General features: G+C 36.5%; 1 protein-coding gene across 4 annotated transcripts in view; it reads left to right on the plus strand.

Moving 5' to 3' along the window:
• The window catches only part of STRN (striatin), a 93,683-nt gene extending 69,198 nt beyond the window's left edge, over nucleotides 1–24,485 (plus strand). For 2 of the 4 annotated variants that reach the window (XM_019447564.2, XM_019447584.2), the window contains 8 exons: nucleotides 3,575–3,750; nucleotides 5,858–5,905; nucleotides 6,674–6,816; nucleotides 9,895–10,062; nucleotides 11,749–11,889; nucleotides 16,517–16,621; nucleotides 18,486–18,572; nucleotides 18,684–24,485. In XM_019447564.2, coding sequence (XP_019303109.1) covers nucleotides 3,575–3,750; nucleotides 5,858–5,905; nucleotides 6,674–6,816; nucleotides 9,895–10,062; nucleotides 11,749–11,889; nucleotides 16,517–16,621; nucleotides 18,486–18,572; nucleotides 18,684–18,853 — 1,038 coding nt within the window. In that variant the 3' untranslated portion in view covers nucleotides 18,854–24,485. The remainder of the gene's footprint in view (nucleotides 1–3,574; nucleotides 3,751–5,857; nucleotides 5,906–6,673; nucleotides 6,817–9,894; nucleotides 10,063–11,748; nucleotides 11,890–16,516; nucleotides 16,622–18,485; nucleotides 18,573–18,683) is intronic. The other 2 variants (XM_019447573.2, XM_019447592.2) reach the window with 1 other exon arrangement.
• Nucleotides 24,486–24,690: the final 205 nt, after the last annotated feature.

A 24,690-nucleotide genomic window follows, 5' to 3' on the forward strand; every position in this document is an offset into this window, starting at 1 on the left:
TTAGAACAATTTTAACTATACTTAAAAAATTCCTACCGTACATATATGTTACTCTTACTATATATTTTGTCTCGACATTTATCTCCTACAAGATAATGTTTTATACACTCAACATTCAGTTAGGGTTACCCATTTTACATGATTCATTTTGCTTTATTCTGTTCTTCCCTGTGCATCTGACTGTCCATCTGGAACACTTTTCTTTTACTCTAAGAACAGTTAATATTTCTCTTTGGTGAAGGTCTACTGGTATCCAATTCCCTCAGTTTCTGGTTTTATTAAATTGTTTATTTCACCTGAGTGGGTTAACTTTTATCTCTGGTATTGAGTTCCAGTTGGCAAGGTTTTTGTTTTGTTTTATTTTGTTTTGTATTTAGTTTCACTTTAAACATTCTAAATATATTATTTCATTTTCTTCCTTCGTTTTCTGCTAAAGTCAGCTGTCATTTCTTTTATTGGTCGTTCAATGTTAGTCTGATTTTTTTTTCTTCTATGACCCATAATCTTCCTATGTCTTGACTGTTAGCCAAGGTTTAGTTTTCTTTTTATTTAACCTTCATGAAGTTCTTAGACCTTCTTGGCTTAGTATGTTTTTCTCAGTTTTATATAAAGTTCTCAGCTATTTATCTTCAAATACTGCTTTTACACTTCTCTCTTTCTTCTCCTTCTGGAACTCTAGTTATATTGTTAGAACTCTCTACATCCTCTGTCTCCTGCTCCCTTTGTTATGTATTTTCCATCTTTTGTCTCTATACTTCACTCTAGATGTTTTTATGACCCATCTTCTGGTTAACTAATTCTTTCTTCAGTTATGTGTAATGTGTAATTAAACCTATCTACTTAGATCTTACATTGTTTGCTTCTAGAATTCTTTTTCTATAGATTTATTCCAAAATTTACAATGTTGTCTTTTATCTTCTTGAACACAGTAAGCATGATTATGTTCCCAGTTGTTTTCATTAAGCTGTATAATCTTGTGTGGGGATGGTTATTTTTTATTGTGTCCAAATAGCCATACTTGAAAAAATGTCTATAGAAATAACTTCAGGCCTAGGATGATATCTTCCCCCAGGAAGTATATTTTAATTTGCTTCTCTCAGATGTCTGTAGCCAGTAGAAATCTGGATCACCTCATTTCAGTTTCAGTTTTTCAGATGATTTAAAGCTGATCTGCAGTCTGTGCAAGGGCTTTTGTTCTAGTTCACGCTTCTGTCTAGGATGCAACCCTTTGGACTCAAAACCCAAAGCACAGTGGTTCACTAAGCCCCACCTTCTTGGCAGGCCCTGGACACCAGTCTGTATCTCCTTGCACTGCCCAAGCGTCAAAAGCACAGCCTGACCTCTCAACCATCCCCTCTGGAATCAGTAAATACCCTCTGGGGAGAAACAACTCCAAATATCAGGCTCACCTTTTTAGATTTCTGTCTTCCCCTAAATCCTGGCCTCCTTTTTCTTCACTATTTTTCTGGTTCTCCATTTAAAAATTATTAGCTCTGCTTTTCTACTTGTCCTCAGTACAGACTTGATCCTAGTGGTCTAGTCTACATCATGGCTAAAAGCAGAAGTTCCCATGAGATACTTTTGTCCTCTCTAAACGTACCCCACAAAGATTTTGTCCCATATGTTACAGAATTCAGTCATGTCTCTAGACAAATGTCATTCTTTTTTTTTTTTTTTTAAGCTGTTGTTAAAAACTTAGTGTTATGTCTGTGTTTCTAAAAGAAGTCTCTAGTTCTAATAAATATATTAGTAACCTCCCGCTGTGTAACAAATTGCACACGACACAGCTTAAAACAACATTTGTTATAGTTTCTGGAGGCCAGCAATCTGGGGCAGCATAGCTGTGTGGTTCTGGTCTGTCATGTGGTTATAGTAAGCATGTAGCAGGGGTTGCAGTCTTAAATGAAGACTTGGGAAGATCTCCTTCCAGGCTCACTCATGCAGTTGTTCAAAAGCCTTGGTTCCTTGCTGGCTGTTGGCTGGGGACTAGTTTCTCACCCAGGAGCCTCTGTGTGGCGTTCTCGGTGGAGCAGCTGGCTTCTCCCAGTGTGGGTGTACTTGAAAAGAGAGTGAGCAAGAACACCCAAGATGCAAGGTTTTATGACCTGATTTTGGAAGTAATTTGCCACCACTTTTGCTATATGTTACTGGTCACACAGAGCAACCCTGTATTGTGGCAGGGGGCTTCACAAGGTGTAAATATGAGGACGTAGGGCTGATCAGGAACCATCTTAGTGGCTGTCTACCACATTAAGACATTCAGAAGGAATCTAATTGCTTTTGTATATGAAAATCTTTCAGCTCTTCAATAAGAGCAGACAAGAGTCAACTTAGTTGTTCTGCTTCTCCCCCTGCTCCACGCACCCCCAACCCCCCTGCAAAGATAACCAGCCCCAGATCTTATAGTAGTTCCTTGCATCGTGTGTTCTGTCTTCTTACTGCTCCAATTGTGACCTGCTCTATCCAAATTTTTCTGCAGACTTTTAAACTTCTGGGTCCTAAGTTATAGTTTGTATGACGAGTGTAGCCTCTTAAGTCAGGCTATTTGGTTTTGAATCCGGAGTCTTCCACTTACTAGAGGGAACTCATTCAGCTTCTCTTTTCTTTACATGTCTGGTCCTTAAAGTGGGGATAATGTTGATTCCTTCATAGAGCTGTTGTGACACTTAAGTGAGTTAATGCGTGTTAAGTTTTTGAAAAATGTATAAAGTAATGGATAATGCTCAAAATAGCAGTTATTATCAGTATTGGTTTTTTTTGTCATTGTAAGTATGGCAATATTTCTTCAGTGTGTTAACCAATACGTGCCCTACTCGTGCTTAAATCTAGAATGCTTGTTAGTCATGGAGTGTAAAGTAATATGTGACAGGATATGTGGTGCTAGTGTAAAGTTAAACATGAACCTCTTTGGCTTTGCTGTTAGTTGGAAATGAAAAAAAAAAGTTGGAATATTCTTGGAATGAAAAAATGCATTTTTTAAGTTGTTGAGATGGAGTCTGTGTGGAGAAAAGCAAGATAATGTTGTGTTTTGCAAATGGAATTTATTGTTTTGTAACATCTGATTGTCTCTTCCAGGGTTAACATTTTATGTTTCCAGTTTATAAACGTTGTTACCAATTTGACAAAGAAAATTTAGCTTTTCATAGAAACTATTGAAAATCTAGAAGTAGGATCATATACTATAATGTTAATAAGTTATTAAAGGTAACTTAGTTTTCAGGTTTTATCCCAAATTAGTTTCTATACTATAATTTAGGTTGAAATTACTTGTCTGTTGTTTTTTTAAGTCATCCTAGTAAAGACCCATTCTTGTTATTTAGTCTTCTTTCAATTTTGAATTATGTTACTTGTTTTTTTGTTGTGTATTCATTCATATTTCTTCAAAGAAAACCACTGTTGACGTACTGTTAATTTTGCCTTTTGATTTGATTATTTGCATTTAGAAATTACATTGTTTTGACAATTGCACAATGTGATGATTTAATGACAAATCAGCAAGAATTAATGTTGAAATATAATTTTTTTCATGTCCTGAACCAGATGTCCGGGTATCTTTCTTTTGTTTCCTTAATAGATAGCGAACAATAAAGATGCATTGAGGAAGACATGGAACCCTAAGTTTACATTACGAAGTCACTTCGATGGCATTCGAGCCCTTGCTTTCCACCCCACTGAGCCCGTTTTGATAACAGCATCAGAGGATCACACATTAAAAATGTGGAATTTGCAGAAAACAGCCCCAGCCAAAAAGTGAGAATATTCTACTTTAACTGTATTTGAAGGTTTTTTTTTTTTTTCAGTTTATTTATTTATTTTGAGAGAGAGAGAGCGTTCATGGGAGGGGCAGAGAGAGAGAGGGAGAGAGAGAATCCCTAGTAGGCTCCACACTGTCAGCACAGAGCCCAACACAGGGCTCGAACCCACAAAAGGTGAGATCATGATCTGAGCCGAAATCAAGAGGCAGATGCTCAACCAGCTGAGCCACCCAGACGCCCTGTATTTGAGTATTTTAATTATCAGTTTTCAGCAGAAAAGTACTTAATTATTTGCTATTAAATTTCTCAAGTATACCTTCCAGCTTTTTCTTCTTTACCATGTCACATAATTAGAATTTTTCCCTTCTTAATCACAATCTGATATTAGGTTGAAAAACTGACACTGAGGGAGAAATAGTATTATCTGATAGTTTCCCAGAGCTTGTGAGTGCTGTTTACAATCCTTACACAGTATTTTAAAAGGTTGTCATATTTGTGGATTCCCTTGTCTATATTGAAGGTTTCTCCTGTTGTTGTAAAGAGGTGTAGGCATGTCATCATTCCCTAGCACAACCTTGCCATATTATTTATTAGGTTTGGACTTAATGATGTGGAAGGGAGGCTGATTGAGGGGTGAAGGACTGTTCTTTGGTATTGTCTTTTGGCCTTGACCTTTTAGGTACTTTCCATACCTACCAACATGTATAGACTGAAAGGCATTGTTATTCCTGTCACTTAACTGCTATTTCTTCCCTCAGCCCCTCGGTTCCTTTCTTAAGCATGAACAGACATGAGTTGTTATAATCTCCTTTATCAGTGACCAAGCTAGTCCAGGTCCCACTTGGTAGTGTACTTACTGGAGGTCGCTCCCCTGTGTCCTTGAATCAGATGGTCCAAACCTAGCATGTGCCAGTAATGGCCCTTCTCTGGTGTCAGGCACTTCTGTTATTGGAAGGAGAAATAAACATGAACTGGCAAAGATTATAGAAGTTTTACTACTGATAGAGGATATCTGTTGCCAAGTTTAAAAGAGATCAGTGAACATTCCTGCTGTGAGTCCTACATAAACTTGATAAAATACTTGATTTATCAGTCTTCATCAACCAGTTCAACCAGATCTTGCTAAAACCAAGTGACTTCTCATAAGGATCAGGTATCTTCAGCAGAGAGTAATTATTTCTTTGTTATAAATCGTGCCTTTTGTCTTTTTAGTTCTCTGGCCACAATGGGTATCTCATTAGACCAAAGAATGTCAATGTCTCATATATTCTTGACTAAAACTTAGAAAAATATTGAAACAAGTTTCTTAGCTGGTGATAGCTTAGGAACAATATCTCCACATGTAAATAACAGTGACCTGTTTACCTTTGAGCATAAAATTTTGGAAATGCTTGAGGAGAGAATTATATAAAAAACTGTAATACAATATAAGAAACGGTAAGTAATTGACTTTACATCCAGTTTCCATTAACAGTCATGGCCAGTATTAGCGTAGAGTATCTATACATTCAGTGTTCTGATTAATGAATAAACTGATGACTTGGACACCTTTTACAAGTATCGAGGACAGATATCTTAACCTTTATGGAAATGCAAAGAAATTCAAGTGCCATGTGCTGAAATCCTGCTAATGCCTGGTTCTAGCCTAGTCTGTTTTACATGTAGACTTTTATTTAATCCTGTGAGTATTTGGTATTATCCTGATTTTTCAGTTTTGTTTTAAATATGTAGAGGAATCTGAAGTTCCAAAAGAATAAATAATTTGCCTGAAGTTAGCCACCTAATTGAATCCGGAAATTTATCTCCTCAAAGCCTATGATGCTCTTTGAGTGGGACTCTCTCTTCCTTTAGTCAAATAGACTATGATAATGCTGAGAACACTACAATCAGGTATTATTACTAAACTACTACTAAACAAGTGTTTCTTGAGGCCACAAAAATATGTGATTGATATCAGATAAGCTGTCTTAGGTGTCCTAGGTTGAGAATGGTATATTACCACAGTGTTGGTATTTCTAAAGGCAATTTTGTGGCATATATTCAGGGCTACTGTTTACTACTGAAACTTAGAGTGGTAAAAGTCCTCTCTCTCTTGGATTTAGGAGTACATCTCTTGATGTGGAGCCTATCTATACATTCAGGGCTCATAAGTAAGTATGTGCTTTTTCTTTGTTTTAAGTCAGCATCACTGTACATCAGCCTGATTAGAGTATTTTATTTTCTTTCCCTTAAATATTTGTGTTATATATTTTTTGTATTTAGTAGCTTTTTTCTTTTGTAAATGTAAAAGAAACTGGCAGATAATACAGTGTTAAAAACAAGTTTATCACTACCAGAGATCCTTGCTAAAATTAGATTTTATTTGGATAATGTTTAAATATGATATCTCTCTTGCTTAAAATAAGTTGATGCAGTAAGGGTTAAATATTATCAATCCTGACCTTTGTTTTCCTTAAAGATAATATAGATTAAAAAAACCCAAGAATTTTAAAATTATGAACACATATTGCATGCTGCTCATATTTCCACATAAGCTTAAGGGTTATACTTATTCACTTGATCTAACACAGAGATTGGCATTTTTTATAGAAAGGGTCGGACAGTAAATACTTTTTCAGCTTTGTAGGCCATATATTTTCTGTTGTATATTTTTGTTTTTAGTTCAGTTTGTTTTACAACCCTTTAAAAAAAATGTAAAAACCATTTTTAGCTTGAGGACTGTACAAAAACAGACCACTGGCTGGATTTGGCCCACAGGCCATAGTTTGCCAGCCTCTGGTTTAGCAGCAGAAGAGAGATGTGCGATGCTTCCATAGTATTTTTATTCATCGTAAAAAGCTGAAACATAGAAACCATATGAATAATTAAGCACTCTTATTTCTAACAAGTCCTATTATCAGATTGATTTGGGGGAATAGAAATTGCTTTTTATCTCCCAGAGGACCAGTGCTCTGTGTGGTGCTGAGCAGCAGTGGCGAGCAGTGCTACAGTGGGGGTGCCGACGGACTGATCCAAGGCTGGAATACCACCAACCCCAACGTCGATCCCTATGACTCCTACGGTAGGTGTTTCCCCCAGGATATGCAAGAATAACTTGTCTTCCTTTTACACATTTTACATAGCATATATAAGGATAAAATGAAATATGTTAATAAATTGGTAAAAGACAACAAGGTCTTTATATGGTTGAAAAGGACTCTTGTATTTAGGAATCAGTTTGATATATGATGTTAAAAGAAAAAAGAAACAAAATGGATTATTCCTGCAAAAAACAGTTCCCACCCTCCCAGAGTTTTGTTGATTGGAAATGGTGGCTATGACTGACCATCGTTTTCTTCATTTTGGGCATCTGTACATTACTTGAGACATTATTACACATTTCATTACTGTTCTTGACAAACAGCCTAAGGAAAATTAATGTTGGCATCATCTTCTTGATCAGTTACTGGAGTGTGTAGAGGGTAATGACTTTTAAGCTCCATGACACCAAAATACTTGAAAGGCCTTAAAAATTAAGAAGTGCCTTTAGTCTTGGGAACAGTACTGTGAAACATAAATCCACATGATAATCTATCACTAGATTTTACCATAAATTCTTTTGCAAAAACTGTTTAGGAATTGACTCTTTTGGTTTCCTCTTATATTCTCAGATTTTAGAATGGTATGAAGTGTCATATTTGTCCTAAGACCATATTTTCCTCTTCACTTTAGATTAATTTTACCACCAAACCTAAGTAAAGATAAATTCGATAAACAAAAAATTTTCCCAACATATATTTAATAAACATTTAACATGTATTTTGTGAAAGGTAAACCCCCTCTCTCTCCCCAGGTCTCTTACAAATTTATCTGTTCCATATTTTTCCTTACTTCCTTTATCTCTCTATTAGAGGATCAGTTGTTCTGTCCCAAGGCAACCAGCCCTTCTCCTTTGGCTCTTGACCTCATTCTCTCTTGTTTCTTTTGAGACTGCACTTGATTCGTTCTTGCTGTCTCTCTTGCTCTCATCTTAAGCCTTGCCCTCTTTTCTCTCTTTCCACCCCCTCCACATATAAGTAAATCCAGGTAGCTCCTCTCCTGGGCAAGGGGAAGCCTTTTCTTGACTCCATTTCCCTCCCTGGCTTCTGTTTAGTCTCTGTTTCCCTCATCATCTGTGTGTGTGTCTCTTTGGTGGTTGTGACTAGAATACACAATTTGGAGTTACTAATTCCATGTCCTTTCCCCGGGCATCATCCCTCTGCAGTCTGTCTTCTGGTCATTCCCCTTAAATATACCAAGATTATCAGTGACTGTCTGATTGGCTGATCCAAGGGGTATTTTCCAGTCCTTGTTTCTCTAGACGTATTGGCTATCTGAAACTGTAGAACATTCCATCCTTGTTGAAATTTGTCCACTATTGGCTTCTGTGACAATTTGTTTCCTATCCTTCATAAACTTTTATTTTTCTCACCTTAGATACTGGCATTTATCAAGGCCCACACCCTATTCATTCCTTGTTTTGTATGCATATTCTTTGGTAGACTGAATCCACCTCTACGGTTTTATATGCTGTTGACTCATAAATATCTTCTGTAAGCCTCAGACTGCCTACAGAACATTTCAAAGTCACCATCTCATTGTCCATAAATCCCCGCAAGTGCTGTGTTTCTTCTCCCATATATTCTTTATGAGACGGTGGCACCACCACAGTTGCCCAAGCTAGAAACCTAACAGTTATCCTTGTTGCCTTGTTCTGTTTGCTATCTGTACCTTATTAATTTCCTAGTAATTAATATTTACCTAATATTAATTACCTAAATATTCCTTGAATATAGCCCTTCTGCTTTGCCCCCTTTCCCACTGCCCTCCCCTAGGTGTTCATCATCACCCCCCCCAGACTGCTGGAACAGTCCCCTTGCCGTCATCTGGATTCTGTCCAGTCTGTCTTCTGCACTACAGTGAAGGCTACCTTATTAAATACCTACTTCACCCTACTGCTCCTGGAAAACCCCGTAGTGGTTCATTTTGCTTTCAGAATAACTCCCAACTACCTTGATATGCTGTAGAAATCCCACCTTAAAGTAGCCACTCTCCTCTCATCTTTCTGTCTCCAACTTCACACTTCAGTGGTGCTGAATTGCTTGTAAATTTCCTCACATGTCATGCTTTCCTTCCTTTGTGATTTTGCAGGTGCCGCCTCCTTTGCCAGCAGTGGCTTCCCTCTAGTTTTGACTGGCCAGCCCCCGTATACTCTAGGTGTCATTCTCTCCAGGAAGCTTTCACTCAACCCTGTTACTCTCCATGGTTACGATGTCAGTCACTGTTATTGTACTTATCACAACATCTTTTGAGACCAGGATAGCACTGTGTCTTAATTATCTGTGTGGCCCCAGCATCTAGCATAGTGCCTAACACACCGTGTCTTCAGTAAATATTTTATGATATGAGAGAGAGTAGAGGACAGATAACATTGACATTTTAAACTTAACATGTGTGAGCCATCTTGAAAGTACTGCTTCATAGAGTCACTGTGAGGATTGATAATTACAGTTTCCAGTTTGACTTTTGTCACGAAACCGTGCTAAGTGAGCCTCCTTCCCTTCATGCACATCATTCACATGTCGGTTAGTGCTGTTAGAGGGGAATACCTGTAGGTCTCAGTTCATGTCCACCGTGAATTCCAGGGACCTGTTGCTCCCAGGAATAACTGCCATTCGTAGTGCGGAGGTACAGGAGGCTGGTCTGAAGAAGCATGTCCAAAGTGCTGACAGAGCTCAACGAGGAAAGGATCTCTGTTCATTTCCTCGAGGAATAGTTGTGACTTCTCTGAACACAGATTAAATTCAAATGATGTGTGTTAACGTGCTTTTTAAAAAATCTAGACAAATGGAAAGAAGGGAAGGAGAAGGAAATACCTGATTTTTTTAAGGAGAGAAATATGTACTTTAAAATTTTAATTTATAAGTCCTAGACTCTGCATGTGCGTATTTCCAAGCCTGTTTTTAGTTACTGCAACATTTCAGAAGAATAATAGAAACTAGGAAGCATATTTTGTGCTGTTATTAGACGCTTTTGTTTGTATTTCCTTTCTCTGGAATCTGAGTTACCTTTATGATTTGTTTTTTTTCTCCTGATTTTGCATTCTTGCTATTTTGTGTAGATCCTTCTGTTTTAAGGGGCCCTCTGCTGGGCCACACCGATGCTGTCTGGGGCTTGGCTTACAGTGCTGCCCATCAGCGCCTGTTGTCCTGTTCAGCAGATGGCACTCTCCGATTATGGAATACAGCCGAGGCTGCTCCAGCCCTAAGTGTATTTAATGATAATCAAGGTATATGCTTTTTTTTTTTTTTTACCATTCAACTGAATCTTTTATAAAGTGTCTAATTCTAACAACAAGCAAATAAATAAGTAAACGATTCTATAAACTCTTAGAGTTTAAATTTAATTTGAAGGGTTTTTTTTTTAAAGTAATGAAAGCATATTTGTTTGAATTTCCAACTTATGATTTTTAAAAGCATAGTATTCAGTGAAAGAACACACATTAAAAATTTTTTTAAATCAAAATATAACATCTACAGTAAAAATGGATATTGAAGATATGTCTTACTGGGTTTGACAAATATATAACTCTTATACCTCTCAAGATCTAGAACCTTTCCTTCACCTCTTCAAAGTGTGTTTGGGTCCTTCCCAGCCCCTCTTCCCATTTCCAACCAGCGGTGTGATTTCTTTCATTACAAATAAGTTTTATCTGTTCTAAAATTTCATAGAAGTGAAATCATATAATATGTACTCTTTTTGTATCTGGCTTTTTACTCTCTAATGTTTTTGTGATTCATCCATGTTCTACATATCAACTTATTTATTTTTATATTTAATAGTATTTCATTAAACCAGTGTGTTTATTTATTTACCTTTTGATGGACATGTGGGTTGTTTCCAGTTTTTGAGTATTATGAACAAAACTACTATGAACATTTATTTTTTATTTATTTATTTATGTATTGAGCTAGTAAAGAGCTAGAAGTAGAATTGCTGGGAGTTAGAAGTGGTTTTGTGTGTTCAACTTTATGTGAAATTGCCAAACTTATCCAGAGTGGTTGTGCCATGTTATACCACTGACAGCATGTATGAGAATTCCAGCTGCGCTTCATTCTTAATTAATTAGCATTTGGTGTTATCAGTTCATTTAGTTTTAGACACTCTGGCGGGTGTGTAGCAGTGTTTCATTGTGGTTTTAATTTGCATCGCTTTGGTGGCTAATTATTATGAGCACTTTTGTGTGTGTGTGTGCTTATTAGCTATTAACGTATCTTCTTCTATAATATACAGATTTTTTAACTGCTTGCTTGCTTTAGATTTTGAACCATATAAAAAAATCAGATTATATTCATGTATATGTATACATGCTATGTATACATATCATTCTATTCTTTTATGTTTGTAAGCACACTATAAGTTTAACCAAGTTTTATCCTATTCTAGATGATAAATAAAGTACCTTCTTTATTCTTGAGCTGTTTTAACTTGTGTCTGGGTTTTGATGAGTTGCCTGCATTTGATATTTGCATGACTCTACCAGTAAATAATAATTTGAAATTTTATTTTTTTAATTCCGTATTTCGATGAGTTAGAATTCCTCATAAGAGATGGTCTCTTAAAGAATTCCCACAATGCCACTCTAAGCCTCAGGTAAAAGTGGAAGCAACAAAACTTGTAGTCCAGAAATGTTTTCCATTTGTTTTCTGAGTAAAGGCCTGCATTCTGTGAATATATTAGCTGAGTAACAGGTAGAAGACTTGCTGAACAGGTAAAGATAATAAAATAGGCTAGGGCTAACAGTAACAAAAGAAATAATCTCTATTGAATGGTTAATGAGCTAATTTTTATTCTAATGTTGAGCCTTCTTTACTTCTTAAGGAAATCTTGTGACTATTTGTTTTGCTATATTATAAGGACATTTTCAACTAGACCCTCTGATCGCCATTCTCTGAATATGTTCTGACTCTCTTAGAATTGGGAATCCCTGCGTCTGTGGATCTAGTGAGCAGTGACCCGAGCCATATGGTAGCATCGTTCAGCAAAGGATATACAAGCATCTTTAACATGGAAACGCAACAGCGCATTCTCACTTTAGAATCCAACCTAGATACAAGTATGTATACCAATTTTAAGTAGTCTTTGTTTGGGTCAAATTTTTAAACTTTCTCAAAATTATAATTACTAGAGTCAACTACAAAAAAAACCTGTTATTATAAAGAGTTCTGCCTTTTAAATCACAGAACAGTTACTTGGATAAAATGATTTACAATTGATTTTAAGACTTTAAATTTATGCACATTTGTAACTATACTATTTGGAATAGCATTTGAGCTATTCCAAAGAGGAGTCAAGTCACATCCCCAAAGGCAAAGGAATTAAAAGCAAAAATGAACTGTTGGGACCTCATGAAGATAAAAAGCTTCTGCACTGCAAAGGAAACAATCAACAAAACTAAAAGGCAACCGACAGGATGGCAAAAGATATTTGCAAATGACATACTGGACAAAGGGCTAGTATCCAAAATCTATAAAGAACTCACGAAACTCCACACCTGAAAAACAAATAATCCAGTGAAGAAATGGGCAGAAACATGAATAGACACTTCTCTAAAGAAGACATCCAGATGGCCAACAGGCACATGAAAAGATGCTCATCAGGGAAATACAAATCAAAACCACACTCAGATATCACCTCACACCAGTCAGAGTGGCCAAAATGAACAAATCAGGAGACTATAGATGCTGGAGAGGATGTGGAGAAACGGGAACCCTCTTGCACTGTTGGTGGGAATGCAAACTAGTGCAGCCGCTCTGGAAAACAGTGTGGAGGTTCCTCAAAAAATTAAAAGTAGACCTACCCTATGACCCAGCAATAGCACTGCTAGGAATTTACCCAAGGGATATAGGAGTACTGATGCATAGGGGCACTTGTACCCCAATGTTTATAGCGGCACTCTCAACAATAGCCAAATTGTGGGAAAAGCCTAAATTTCCATCAACTGATGAATGGATAAAGAAATTGTGGTTTATATACACAATGGAGTACTATGTGGCAATGAGAAAGAATGAAATATGGCCCTTTGTAGCAACGTGGATGGAACTGGAGAGTGTGATGCTAAGTGAAATAAGCCATACAGAGAAAGACAGATACCGTATGTTTTCACTCTTATGTGGATCCTGAGAAACTTAACAGAAGACCAAAGGGGGAGGGGAGGAAGAAAAAAAAGGTTAGAGGGGGAGGGAGCCAAAACATAAGAGACTCTTAAAAACTGAGAATAAACTGAGGGTTGATGGGGGGGTGGAAGGGCAGGGAGGGATGAGCACTGGGTGTTGTATGGTAACCAATTTGATAATAAATTTCATATTAAAAAAAAATATGGGGGGGGCGCCTCGGTGGCTTGGTCGGTTAAGCAGCCGACTTCGGCTCAGGTCATGATCTCACGGTCCATGAGTTCGAGCCCCGCGTCGGGCTCTGTGCTGACAGCTCAGAGCCTGGAGCCTGTTTCAGATTCTGTGTCTCCCTCTCTCTCTGCTCCTCCCCTGTTCATGCTCTGTCTCTCTCTGTCTCAAAATAAATAAACGTTAAAAAAAAAAAAAAATTAAAAAAAAATATGGGGATAAAAAAACAAAGAGGAGTCAAGTTTTATACCAAATGATTAGTTTTCAATTCTGTTTGAAGAAAGTAATATTTATTCTGAATATAAAATAAATCTGTTTTTCATTTCTCATAATTTCATTTTTTAAATCAATTTAGTTTTGTATTAATAATATTTGACACAGCTCACTACTGATTAGACTGTAAATCAAGTTGTGTCTCTTAAAATCTCAAATATGAAGCTTCTCATTGGATACAGAAAGTCAGGAAATAATTTCTCAGATTGTGAAAAAGATACTATAGAATCTTTTTGATTTTTGGCTTTTTAACCATTGCTTTCTGTCTTTAGGCTTAATCCAGACAATTACATTTTAGGTTGCAGTTGACAAAGGAGCTGTGTACATATGTATTGTTGTTTTAATCTGAGAACTAGCTTTAAAAATAATTACCATGGTGTGTTTGTGTGTGTGTGTGTGTGTGTGTGTGTGTGTGTGTGTGTGTGTGTGTCTGTCTGTCTGTCTGTCTGTCTCTCCCTCTCCCTCTCCCTCCCTCCCTCCCCCCACTCTTTTCCTTGCAAAAATTTCCTTCATTCCATTTTGGCTTTCTTCATTTTCTCTTCCCAATCTGTTGGCCTTTGTTTTTTTCTGAGGTCTTAGGAGAATTGTTTGGGGAAATACACACGAATAGAGTTTTGAACTATTTGGATGTAAAAGAGAGGGGTGAAAAAACAAAAGCTGATATTATGGAATAAGAAAAGGAGAAACTTTTTTTCTCAAGAAATAATAGGTTTTAGACTCTCAATAAATTTAAAATCAATTTAAACATATGACTTAAAGCTACAGTAGTAAAATACAGATAACAATATGAAACTAAGAAGGATGTGAACATTTTTGGAATGTAGTCAATTCTTAGAATGTCCTGAGTGGTAAATACTGACTTTAATGACTGCTACAAATTAATAAGATGTCAAGTCTGGTGGATGAGATGGATGAACTAAACTCGGCAATCCCAATTTTCTCTTTAAGTGTGTGACAATAAAGTCATGTGACTTTTTGCCTGATACTAGAAACATTTTCTGAAGAAAACTGCCAAAAATGTTTTGAACAAAGGCAACATTATTGGAATAAGTGATAATTACTTTGAGTTATAATAATAATATGTCCTGACATTTTCTTTTTTAAATATATCCTTTTTTTTTTTTTTAATGTTTATTTACTTTTGAGAGAGAGCGAGTGAGTGTGAGAACACAGGCAGGGGAGGGGCAGAGAGAGATGAGAGAGAGACACACACAGAATCCGAAGCAGGCTCCAGGCTCCGAGCTGTCAGCACAAATCCCGACATGGGGCTCGAATCCACGAACCGCAAGATCATGACCTGAGCCTAAGTCGGACGCTTAACTGACTGAGCCACCCCAGGCGTCCCTGTCCTGACATTTCCTAAATTATCAGTTTGATTACTTTAGAGTTGTATAAATTATCAGTTTTATTACTTCAGAGCTGTACTTTTATTCTTTTCTACTGTGACTACCCCTGCTTGTTTATTTTTTTTACTACATTGTTCTTTTCTGTAATTTAGCAGATTTTTAAAAAATTAAAGTTCAGACCAAAAACATGTTTCAAGGTAAAAGTAAATTTCTTATAGAATTAAAAAGGATGGAGGTTTTTGTTTTAAAAATCAGAATAGACTCACTTTCTGTTCATTAATGTCAATTATGGTGATTTGTGATAAAGTCAAAGGTATTTGAAGCAGGTAATTGAGGTCTTGTCAGTCCAGTGAAAAGTAAGCCATTTCTACATTACAAGCTGAATACAAATACTTGCAGGAGTTTTTTAGATTCATTGTTCAATTTATTCCTAGTGTTCTTTGCATTTTGCTTACATGTCTGATTTACCATTAAGTGGAGAAACTTCCTTAAAAGTATTACTAAGTAAAAACTCTTTTGCTTCCTTCCATCATTTGATTTCTATCATAATTATTTTCTAGATCTCAGCATAATTGAAGCTATTCTCAGAAACCTCTCTCTCAGAATACATGGGATATTTTACTTAAAGTATTTCTTTTCTTTTGTTACTCTCCTGCTAGATCCTACAGAGGATAATGCTCAGTGGTATGTTATCTCTGGAGGAAAGAAAAAAAAAAAAACAACTACAGGCTGAGCTTTGAAACTAAAGTCTTTGTTAAGGACCATTTAAATTGAGTATAACTGAGCTTACTCCACGTGGTCAAGTGACTTTGTTTTATTCTTAGATAACAGGCCATTAGTACTGGAAAAAGATTACCTTCAGTTTTTAAGATGTCATATTTTTAGGGACCACAAGAAAATCCAACAGAGTACCCTAATATTACCATTATTTTTATCTATATTTAGCTATATTTTCTATTATGTGAATGTAAGTTCATAATAACTTTACTAAGATTTAAAAAAGTTTAACTCTTTTTGAAATAATTTTAAATATGCAGAGTTTCAAAAATAGTACAAGAACTAGTTACATTTCACACGGATTCATCAGTTTCTACCATGAAACAGTTCATGTATTGTGATACAGGCCTAATGACATGTGGCCTGCTTCTCTCATTGTGCGTATAATTGAAATTCTTTGAAAGTTACTGTATAGGGCACAAAAAATAGTGTTAGGATGCTGACTATTTGAAGATTCCAAACACAGTAGACTGTCAAATGATAACCATTTCTATTATGATGAGAAAGAGAAGATTATACATTTCAGAAGCTCTCTTTGTCATATTTGTCTTCAGATGATAACCATGTGATAAAGAATATCTAGAAAGAGTGGAGATTTAAATTTGGTTATCATCTACTTGTAAGTAACGATGGAACTTTATTAAAGCTGCAGAATATCATAGATCATCAGAGAATGAGAAATGTCTGTGGCCCCACGCTCAGCGCTAGGTGGCACCCATTGATGGCAGGTGGTGGAAAGAAAATTCTCATTTGTAAGTACCTCTACATTTGTCAGTATGGTATTGTTCAGGCACTTCTTTCCTAACATTGATGTTGAGAATACAGTCACAGAATAAATTAACTAAAGACAAATTAAAGTAACAAAGTCTCAGGTGAGCATTCAGTCCTCTTATATGAAGAAATAGTAGCATTAACTTTGTTGCTCTTTTTTTTTTCTTTTTCGCAGCCACCTCTTCGTGTCAAATAAATAGAGTCATCAGCCATCCTACTCTTCCCATCAGCATCACTGCTCATGAAGACAGGCACATCAAATTCTATGATAACAACACAGGTAAGTGTTTATTACAGAGTGATCAGTGTTAAAACAAAATAAATAAATAAAACCCACTGTAAGTAGGCTGACTTGGGTGTCTGTTAGTGGCTATATAGTCTAGGAATAAGCATGGAAACAAATACTCTTCCAGCTCAGTTTCTGTTCATTCTGTCCAAATCTGCTAAGAACTAGTCTTCATGATAGCATATAAAATCATCTTAGGTTATTTAAGTCATTTACTTAATGTTTTATTTATTTTTGAGAGACAGAGTACAAACGGGGGAGGGGCAGAGAGAGAGGGAGACACAGAATCCAAAGAAGGCTCCAGGCTCTGAGCTGTCAGCACAGAGCCCGACGTAGGGCTTGAACCCACGAACAGTGAGATTCACGACCTGAGCCAAAGTTGGATGCTTAACCAACTGAGCCATCCAGGCGCCCCTCATCTTAGTTTATTTAATAATAAGTAGATACTATGTTTTGGCCCTAGCACCAAGGTTATCACTAGGGACACAACTGAAAAGGTCATTCAAATACCAATAAAATTGATCTCTTGCTGTGAATATGTTGGGGAAAAGTAGAAACATGTTAGAAGTAAGAGGCATATGATCATTATATTTTGTTTAAAATTGTTCAAGTTTGGGGTGCCTGGGTGGCTCAGTCAGTTAAGCATCTGACTCTTGATTTCAGCTCTGGTCATGATTTCACAGTTCTTGAGTTTGAACCTCGGTTCATGAGTTTGAGCCCCATGTCAGGCTCCACACTGACACTGCGGAGCCTGCTTGGGATCCTCACTCTCTCCCTCCCTCCCTCTCTCTCTCTCTTTCTCTCTGCCCCTCCCCAGCTCACAGTTTCTCTGTAAATAAATAAACTTTAAAATTGTCCAATGTTGGAGAGCCTTAGTGTTGGAGGTAGAAACCCCTAAGTCATTTGTTTTTTTGATTCAGTTTTCCATAGACTACTCTTTTCTGTATTATAATATTGACTATCTGGTCCTGATTGATTTGAATTACTATATGTAAGGTGGGGAGGATATGTGGGCTTTCCCATTTTTTATTAGCTTTCATTCACTAGTCAGAAGGAAATTCCTGAAGAGCTGTGTTCGGAAGAAAACACTCCATATTGGCAGCCATATTTACCTGAGTATCTGCTATTAGCTTTGTAGATATATTAACTTTTGCTGACTTTGCTTAGCTGTGAGTAATGAGTAATTTAATATTTTAATCCCTTTCTGTATGTTGTTTCCACCAGTATTGTGGCCAGGTTTTCCCTCCGTTCCTTTGTCTTTCCGTCTCTTCTGTTCTCACAACCCATATAATTTGCCTGTAGCTAAAGGATGCAAAGTAGGTGATTCATGTCTTAGTCTTAGTTAATGAACATGGCTTAAGGGAATATTTGTGTATAAATGACTGACTTTTATATTGCTATTTGAAAGACAGAAGTATAGGGGCGCCTGGGTGGCTCAGTCGGTTAAGCAGCGGACTTCGGCTCAGGTCATGATCTCGCGGTCCGTGAGTTCGAGCCCCGCATCCGGCTCTGTGCTGACAGCTCAGAGCCTGGAGCCCGCTTCAGATTCTGTGTCTCCCTCTCTCTGACCCTCCCCCGTTCATGCTTTGTCTCTCTCTGTCTCAAAAATAAACGTTTAAAAAAAAAAAAAAAAAAAAAAAAAAAGACAGAAGTATAATCTGAAATTTAAGCTTTTGTTTCTCATTACCATGGCTAGAGCAGGAGGGAGACACATTGTTTTAGCTGTGATGGAAAAAGCTATTGATGCGGTAAGTACACAGAGAGGGGTGACTGGAGAAATCAGTGTAACATGGTAACTGGTGTATGTTCAGGATGAGGAAAGCTGTTAATAAAGAGTAACAATCTCTTTTTCCCAAAGGCAAACTCATCCACTCCATGGTAGCCCATCTAGAAGCTGTTACAAGTTTAGCAGTTGATCCCAATGGCCTGTACTTGATGTCTGGGAGTAAGTACATCAACTATGGATTATTTATTTATCCTATTTTCATGTTAATGTAATTTTTCTTTTCAATTTCTTTTTCTTTTCTTCTTTTTTTTTTCTTTTCTTTTGATACAGGTCATGACTGTTCAATACGTTTATGGAACCTAGAAAGTAAGACGTGTATCCAAGAGTTTACAGCTCATCGGAAAAAGTTTGAAGAATCAATTCACGATGTAGCTTTCCACCCATCCAAATGCTATATAGCCAGTGCTGGGGCTGATGCACTGGCCAAAGTCTTTGTATGACACAATGCATCATCTTCACCTTCTAGCTCTTTATAAATAATCAACTGCACAAAAGAGATACAGAAGACCAGGGCAAGAATCAACCTGTCCTGCCCTTTTGTTCTGCCGAAGGAGCACAGAGAACATTTGTTAAAGTATAGTTTTGCAATTCGTATACTGTTTTCTAAAACTAAGGTTTGTTCTGGTTGCTGCAAGCTCAGCTGAATCTGTGAGCCTGAAAACTGTTTCAAAATTTCCCCCAATAGGAGCTATTATTTCTGAGGTTGTTCTAATTCGCTAGGCAGGCCTGAGCGAACATAGGTTTAGCCTGTCCCTATTGAGTAAATAGGGCATGCTATAAGGGATAATTAAAAAACTTGATGACTGGGAATGATAGAGGAAGAACAGAAATTTAGACCCAGTTCTCCCCTGAGAAATCTTGTTAACCACATTAGGTAGTCAAAACAGTAATCTTTACCATATCTGCTGTACTAACCCCGATGTGCATAATGAGCAGGCAGTGTTCAAATGAGTTTTTAATTTAGCTCTCCTTTCATCTGTGCACATAAAAGCACCTGGCAAAGCATTTTACCATTAGGGGGAAAAAAAAATGCAATAATATGTTAAATATATTATTATTCAAAAATGCTAAACAAATATTTAGTTTGTAAGCAGATTTCTATATTGTATTACCTTTTTGAAAATAGATTTGGTACCATTGTAAAGTTAAGCTGTCAAAAACAGTCACCATTATCAATAGTAGAGTCTGCTTTTACTAAAGAATTTAACTTATTCAGGTTCAAGATTCTGTTTATTTTTAAGGGCAAGCAGGGCATATCTTGATAATTTCTATTAATTTTAAAATTCACTTTATTCATGTGATATTTCTAGTACCAGAGTGGTTATCTCATATTGATGAAATCTTACCTTTTAGTGGTTGAAAAGACGGAAGTTATCTGTGAGTACTTGTTTTTCAAAATCCACATAACCATGCTTCGGATGACCTCTTGCTTTTTCTTTGTCTCTCATATTCAAATTATCTGACACCTACCAAAAACAGTTTATAATTATGTTTTGACAGCCCAAAGGGTATGGTTAATGTCAGGCAGCTGCTTTTGCAGTACTAAATAAAGCACCTGGTTTGTGCCCCAGAAGTCTTCCATTAATCTATCCAAGAAGAAGAGCCCACTGGAAATCTGGATGGAAGAGTTCAGTGCATCCCTTGGTTAAAGAGTTTTCTCTTTCCCTTCCCCTACCCCTCCATTCTTTAATTGGAGTACACAGCGTGTTTTAATAGGCAGTGTGTCAGTATTGTTTCTGTGGAAAACTGTCATAAAGGACCAGGGTTCCTTGAGCTCACCTAGGTTCCTTGAGCTCACCTAGCCTGTGACCCACATGTGGCCAGCTCTTAAGATTCCCATGACCCCACTCTTTGGACCTAGTGTCTTCACATTCTTTTGTTTGCCCCAAATGTCAGAGACCAGTGTAGAAATTAGGAATAAATTATTAATGCCCAACTTTTCAGCAAAATGTATATATAGTAGTTTTCATACATAAAATCCATATCCATAAATGTTTTAATCTTTTAATATAATTCCTACATTCCTCTCCCAACATATTCCATTGTCGTAACAATGACACTTCTGATGATATGTATATTTACTCTGAAAAAGTATTCTGGTGGTGATATGGATAGTAATTGACAATTTTTCTTTAAAATTTCTGCTTTTCTGCCTCTAGAGTTTTGCAGCATACAAGCTAGATTTGCCTGATTGATAGACAGATATACTTTAATATTTTGACACAGCTACCTTGTCATTTCATCTGTGCTTTGGTTCACAGTGGGCTCAAGGGACTCCTTTCTATAATCGAATGAATTGACCTGGACTTGAACTCCCAGGTGAATGTTTATATTCCCATGCAGATATAGAAGTCCACATTGTGTTTGGTTCATTCCTCTTTTTGGTTCTTCAGTGAGTAAAAAAAAATGGTGTTGCTAACCTAACATTTATATAAGTATACTGGAAAATCCAGTCGGGTGCCCTTACTTGGCATGTTTAGGATGGACTAAGCTATTGTTTTACCACTTACTGCTTAAATTACCTCGCAAGGTCTCCAGTGCCTGCTTTACTTACATCACTGAAATTCTCAAAACCAAGAAAGTCTCTTCCCTTACGTTTTATACCTCCTGGTTGAAATTTCTCTCTTCGTGAGTGGAAAATGACCATGAGATAGGTAAACTGTGGTGCAGATGATGGAGCTTTGAAAGTTCTTTAGCCAGCCAGTGCCGGGCCATTGGAGACCCTAGACAGAAACAGATTCCTCTCCACTAGCACTGTGTAGATCACAGCCTAGAAATGAGCCAAAGCTGTCTTCCAGCCAGAGAGAAGCATAGACATGTATCTGCTTTCCCCGCCAGCCTATCAGAAATTTAATCCCCCAAATGAACAAATTCAAGATTCACACAGTCATTGAAATGCTTTCATAGTGCTTGGTTTGTAAATATTTTGGGTGAAATGTATTGGGAGAGTATGAAAATCAGCAGGAGACATGGTCCCTGCCTTATTTTCATATGCTATGAATACATCTCTGGGACTTGCAGCACCCTTCTCAAAACCCAGATGTCATATGGAGCTCATTTGCTACTCGAACCCTAGACAGGTATTTAACATAAGTGATATAATGACCTTCAGTATTTTTCTATTGAACAAGTTTAGCGATTTTTGCCATTAAACAGATAATTAGTTATGCAAAGTATTTAGCTTTTATAATCATTTTAGTTATGACTAAAAGGGGGGAAATTATGCTGCATCACTGATAATGAACTTTGTGAAAAATTTTTGTTTATCTGACTTTCATTCCTTCAGTATTCTTGCTATAAATTTCTTTTGGAGATAATGATAAAGATTTATTTGAAAATGTCTAAAATGTATGTATATTTTATAAATATATATTATATATATTGTAGGAATATATATAATATATATAGACTATATATATTATATATATATATTATATATATATATATATATATAAACCATAGGTGCATTTTACTGTTTTGTATTTTCATTCTTAGAGGTCGTGTACACCACAGGTAATGATGAGTATGATGAGTGTTGTGCTGTTTGCTTTTGCAGTATAATATATAGTTCTAAATGTTTCAATTACTGTATATACTATATTCATTATAGGCTAGCATGCTTGTTTTAAAGACTGTCATTCTAGTTTATTAAAATCTGAATGTAAGAAAACCTGGCTATTCAAATGTGAATTGAAAAATATTCCATTCTCAGTACTGAACTATTTCCATTGAACATTCAGGATTTTTTTTAACAAAACAGATATCATCAAGAAGGCAATAGCTAGAGAATGAGAGGTGCCTTTAAAATAAAATACAAATGCAGCCTTACAGTGAGGATGAGGATTGAGCTGGGGTGGGGTGGGGGGCTATGGCAGAGAGAGATTGAGAGACAGAGAGAGAGTGAATGTGTGCGCGCGCGTGTGCGTGTGTGTTTGCCAGTCTGTGAAGATCCTGATTTGTGACCATCAATGTCTTTTCAGTGTATCTGCTCAACTTCTAGGATTTCAAGGGACATTTCATGCACTGTCTTCGTGCTCTTCTGAGCACCACATGTACTTTCCAAGGATTTTGAATGTGAATTCCTAGAAATTTCAGTAGACAGGAAAATAACTATTCTTCATGATAGTTAAGTTCAGGTAAAAGGAGAAATTATCGATTCACCAAAATTATGGGATCTTCTAATGTTGGCTAGGTAATTTTTTAAAAATGTAATTTTTAAAGGCTTACTTTTTTAGTACTTCATATATTTCCCTCTTACACAAGAGCATGCCATGAAATTCTTCTGTGATGAAGATCCAACTAGTAAAAATTATTTTTAGATTAAACACCTGAACTAGTTAAAATACCACCTAAGAATAGTGTTTAAATGGCATCTTTCATATCTACCTCGTTGTCATTGCTGCCATTTTAATGAAAGCAAATCTTTATGACATCAGAAATGACTGGATGCAATTTCTCTGTTGGTGCTTTTCTCAGGCTTTGTCATTTAAGTTATATTGAACTAAGATGTCACAAATCAGATTGAAAGACTCAGTTTTGGTTTTCTTTTGAAAGAACTGCTTAAAATTTATCATCAGTGTTGATAGTGAGTGGATATAGTTCAACTCTGGTTAGTATACGTCTGTGATATTTTCAACCAAGAGCCAAACTGTTACTGAATTTACATGGAAAAAGAGCTCTAAGTACAGTTTTCTTCAGCTTACTTTATTCTTTGAAAGCTATTTCAAGGCTATTAAGTACATAATCATTAATTTTATGTACTCAGAAGTTGCCTTTGTTACTGTTACTTGTCTAGTTATTTATATAATTGCAGTACTTTATGTGTTTGACACTGGGATTCAGGTTGTATAAAAGTAGTAGCTGACTGAAAATTATATGTGTATTTTTGTGAAATGTGTCAATTCCAGAAGTTCCTTTTAAGGGAAGGTCCAGAAAACATGTCCATCTTTAAAAACAAAGGACAGGTCATTGGTAAATGATTTGAATCATTTTTACTTTCAGCACTGAAAGCTTTTTAATTGGCCGTATCCATCATCTAGCTGGACCTCCATGTCAGTGTAAGGGACACCAGATTGACAAAGTATTTAGCAGATTGCATCAGTTTTGTTTTTGTTTTTCTGTTTTCGTTTTTTTTCTTAATCGGAGAAAAAAAAAAAAACACAAAAAAACAAAAACCAAAAAACTAATCTAGGCCAAACAGAGATCCCTAGATTCCACTTATTTATTCTAGCAGTATTCCTGAAGTGGTGCTTAGGGGTCAGAATTTTCTGGATCTTTGCTAGTTAAGCTTTAGATTTGATTTAACTGGGACCACATGGTTGCCATCCCTGTGATGCAAATTAGAAAGTTCATTTTAATTTAGATTAACTTTAATGTCTGCCTGGATTTTTAACAGGCTGTGAACCAGTGAGTGCCTTGTTAATGTAGAATGATTTTCCCTGGTTGTTAGCTCCTTTCTGAAAATGTCTCAGAGAATGGTATTTTAGTTGACTTGTACAGATCTGCTAAATTCGGTATTATCAGCAGTCAGAAAGCCTTCAGTCTACCATGTACCTCCCTCCCTACTTTCTTCTCATTGTTTGGCTGAAGTTTGCCTCTTGTGAGAAACAAATTCGACCCCCCTCTCCACACACTTTTTTCAATCCAGATTAAGAGGTATTCCCTACATGCATTCCAACTGTATGATCTAATATCTGTTTTTAGGAGGAACCACTTCTTTGTAATCCTGAAATCTACTGGTTACTTTACGTCCTTCTTAACTTCAGTTTACTAGAGCTGACTCCAGGGCATCATCAGTTTAGATTCCTACTAATTTCTTTTCTCCACTCCCCCCACCCTCACCCCCTCCCCGCAACTGGTGGGCCCTGGACCAGATTGTTTGATCTTCAGGTATTTTTAAATTTAGTTATAATATCAATTAATGTAAATTAATCCAAATGCTAATTTTTGTGGTGCAAGAAGTTTCTTTTGTAAATTCAGGGTATGGATAAGCTAATTAAGATATCTTTATTTGGTGGCTCTAAGTGTATTATTTGTTTTTAAATAAAGTGTACAAATATAGATAATGTGCTATAGGTGTCTGATGAATTGAAATATTTTGAAATCTAGTGGATTTGCAGTTTATTATAAAATACTTTAATACAACTTGATTTTGTTTTTTCCAGTGGGGGTGGGGCAGAAGAGGCATGCAGAGGAATGAAGGAGTGTTAGACAAAGTAGATGTGAGTCCAAAATAATAAGCCAGTCTTAATTATTGATTGTGAGGAAGATAGAGAAA

Source organism: Panthera pardus, unplaced genomic scaffold (assembly GCF_024362965.1).
Source record: "Panthera pardus isolate Hobbes unplaced genomic scaffold, ASM2436296v1 HiC_scaffold_26, whole genome shotgun sequence".
Taxonomy (NCBI): domain Eukaryota; kingdom Metazoa; phylum Chordata; class Mammalia; order Carnivora; family Felidae; genus Panthera; species Panthera pardus.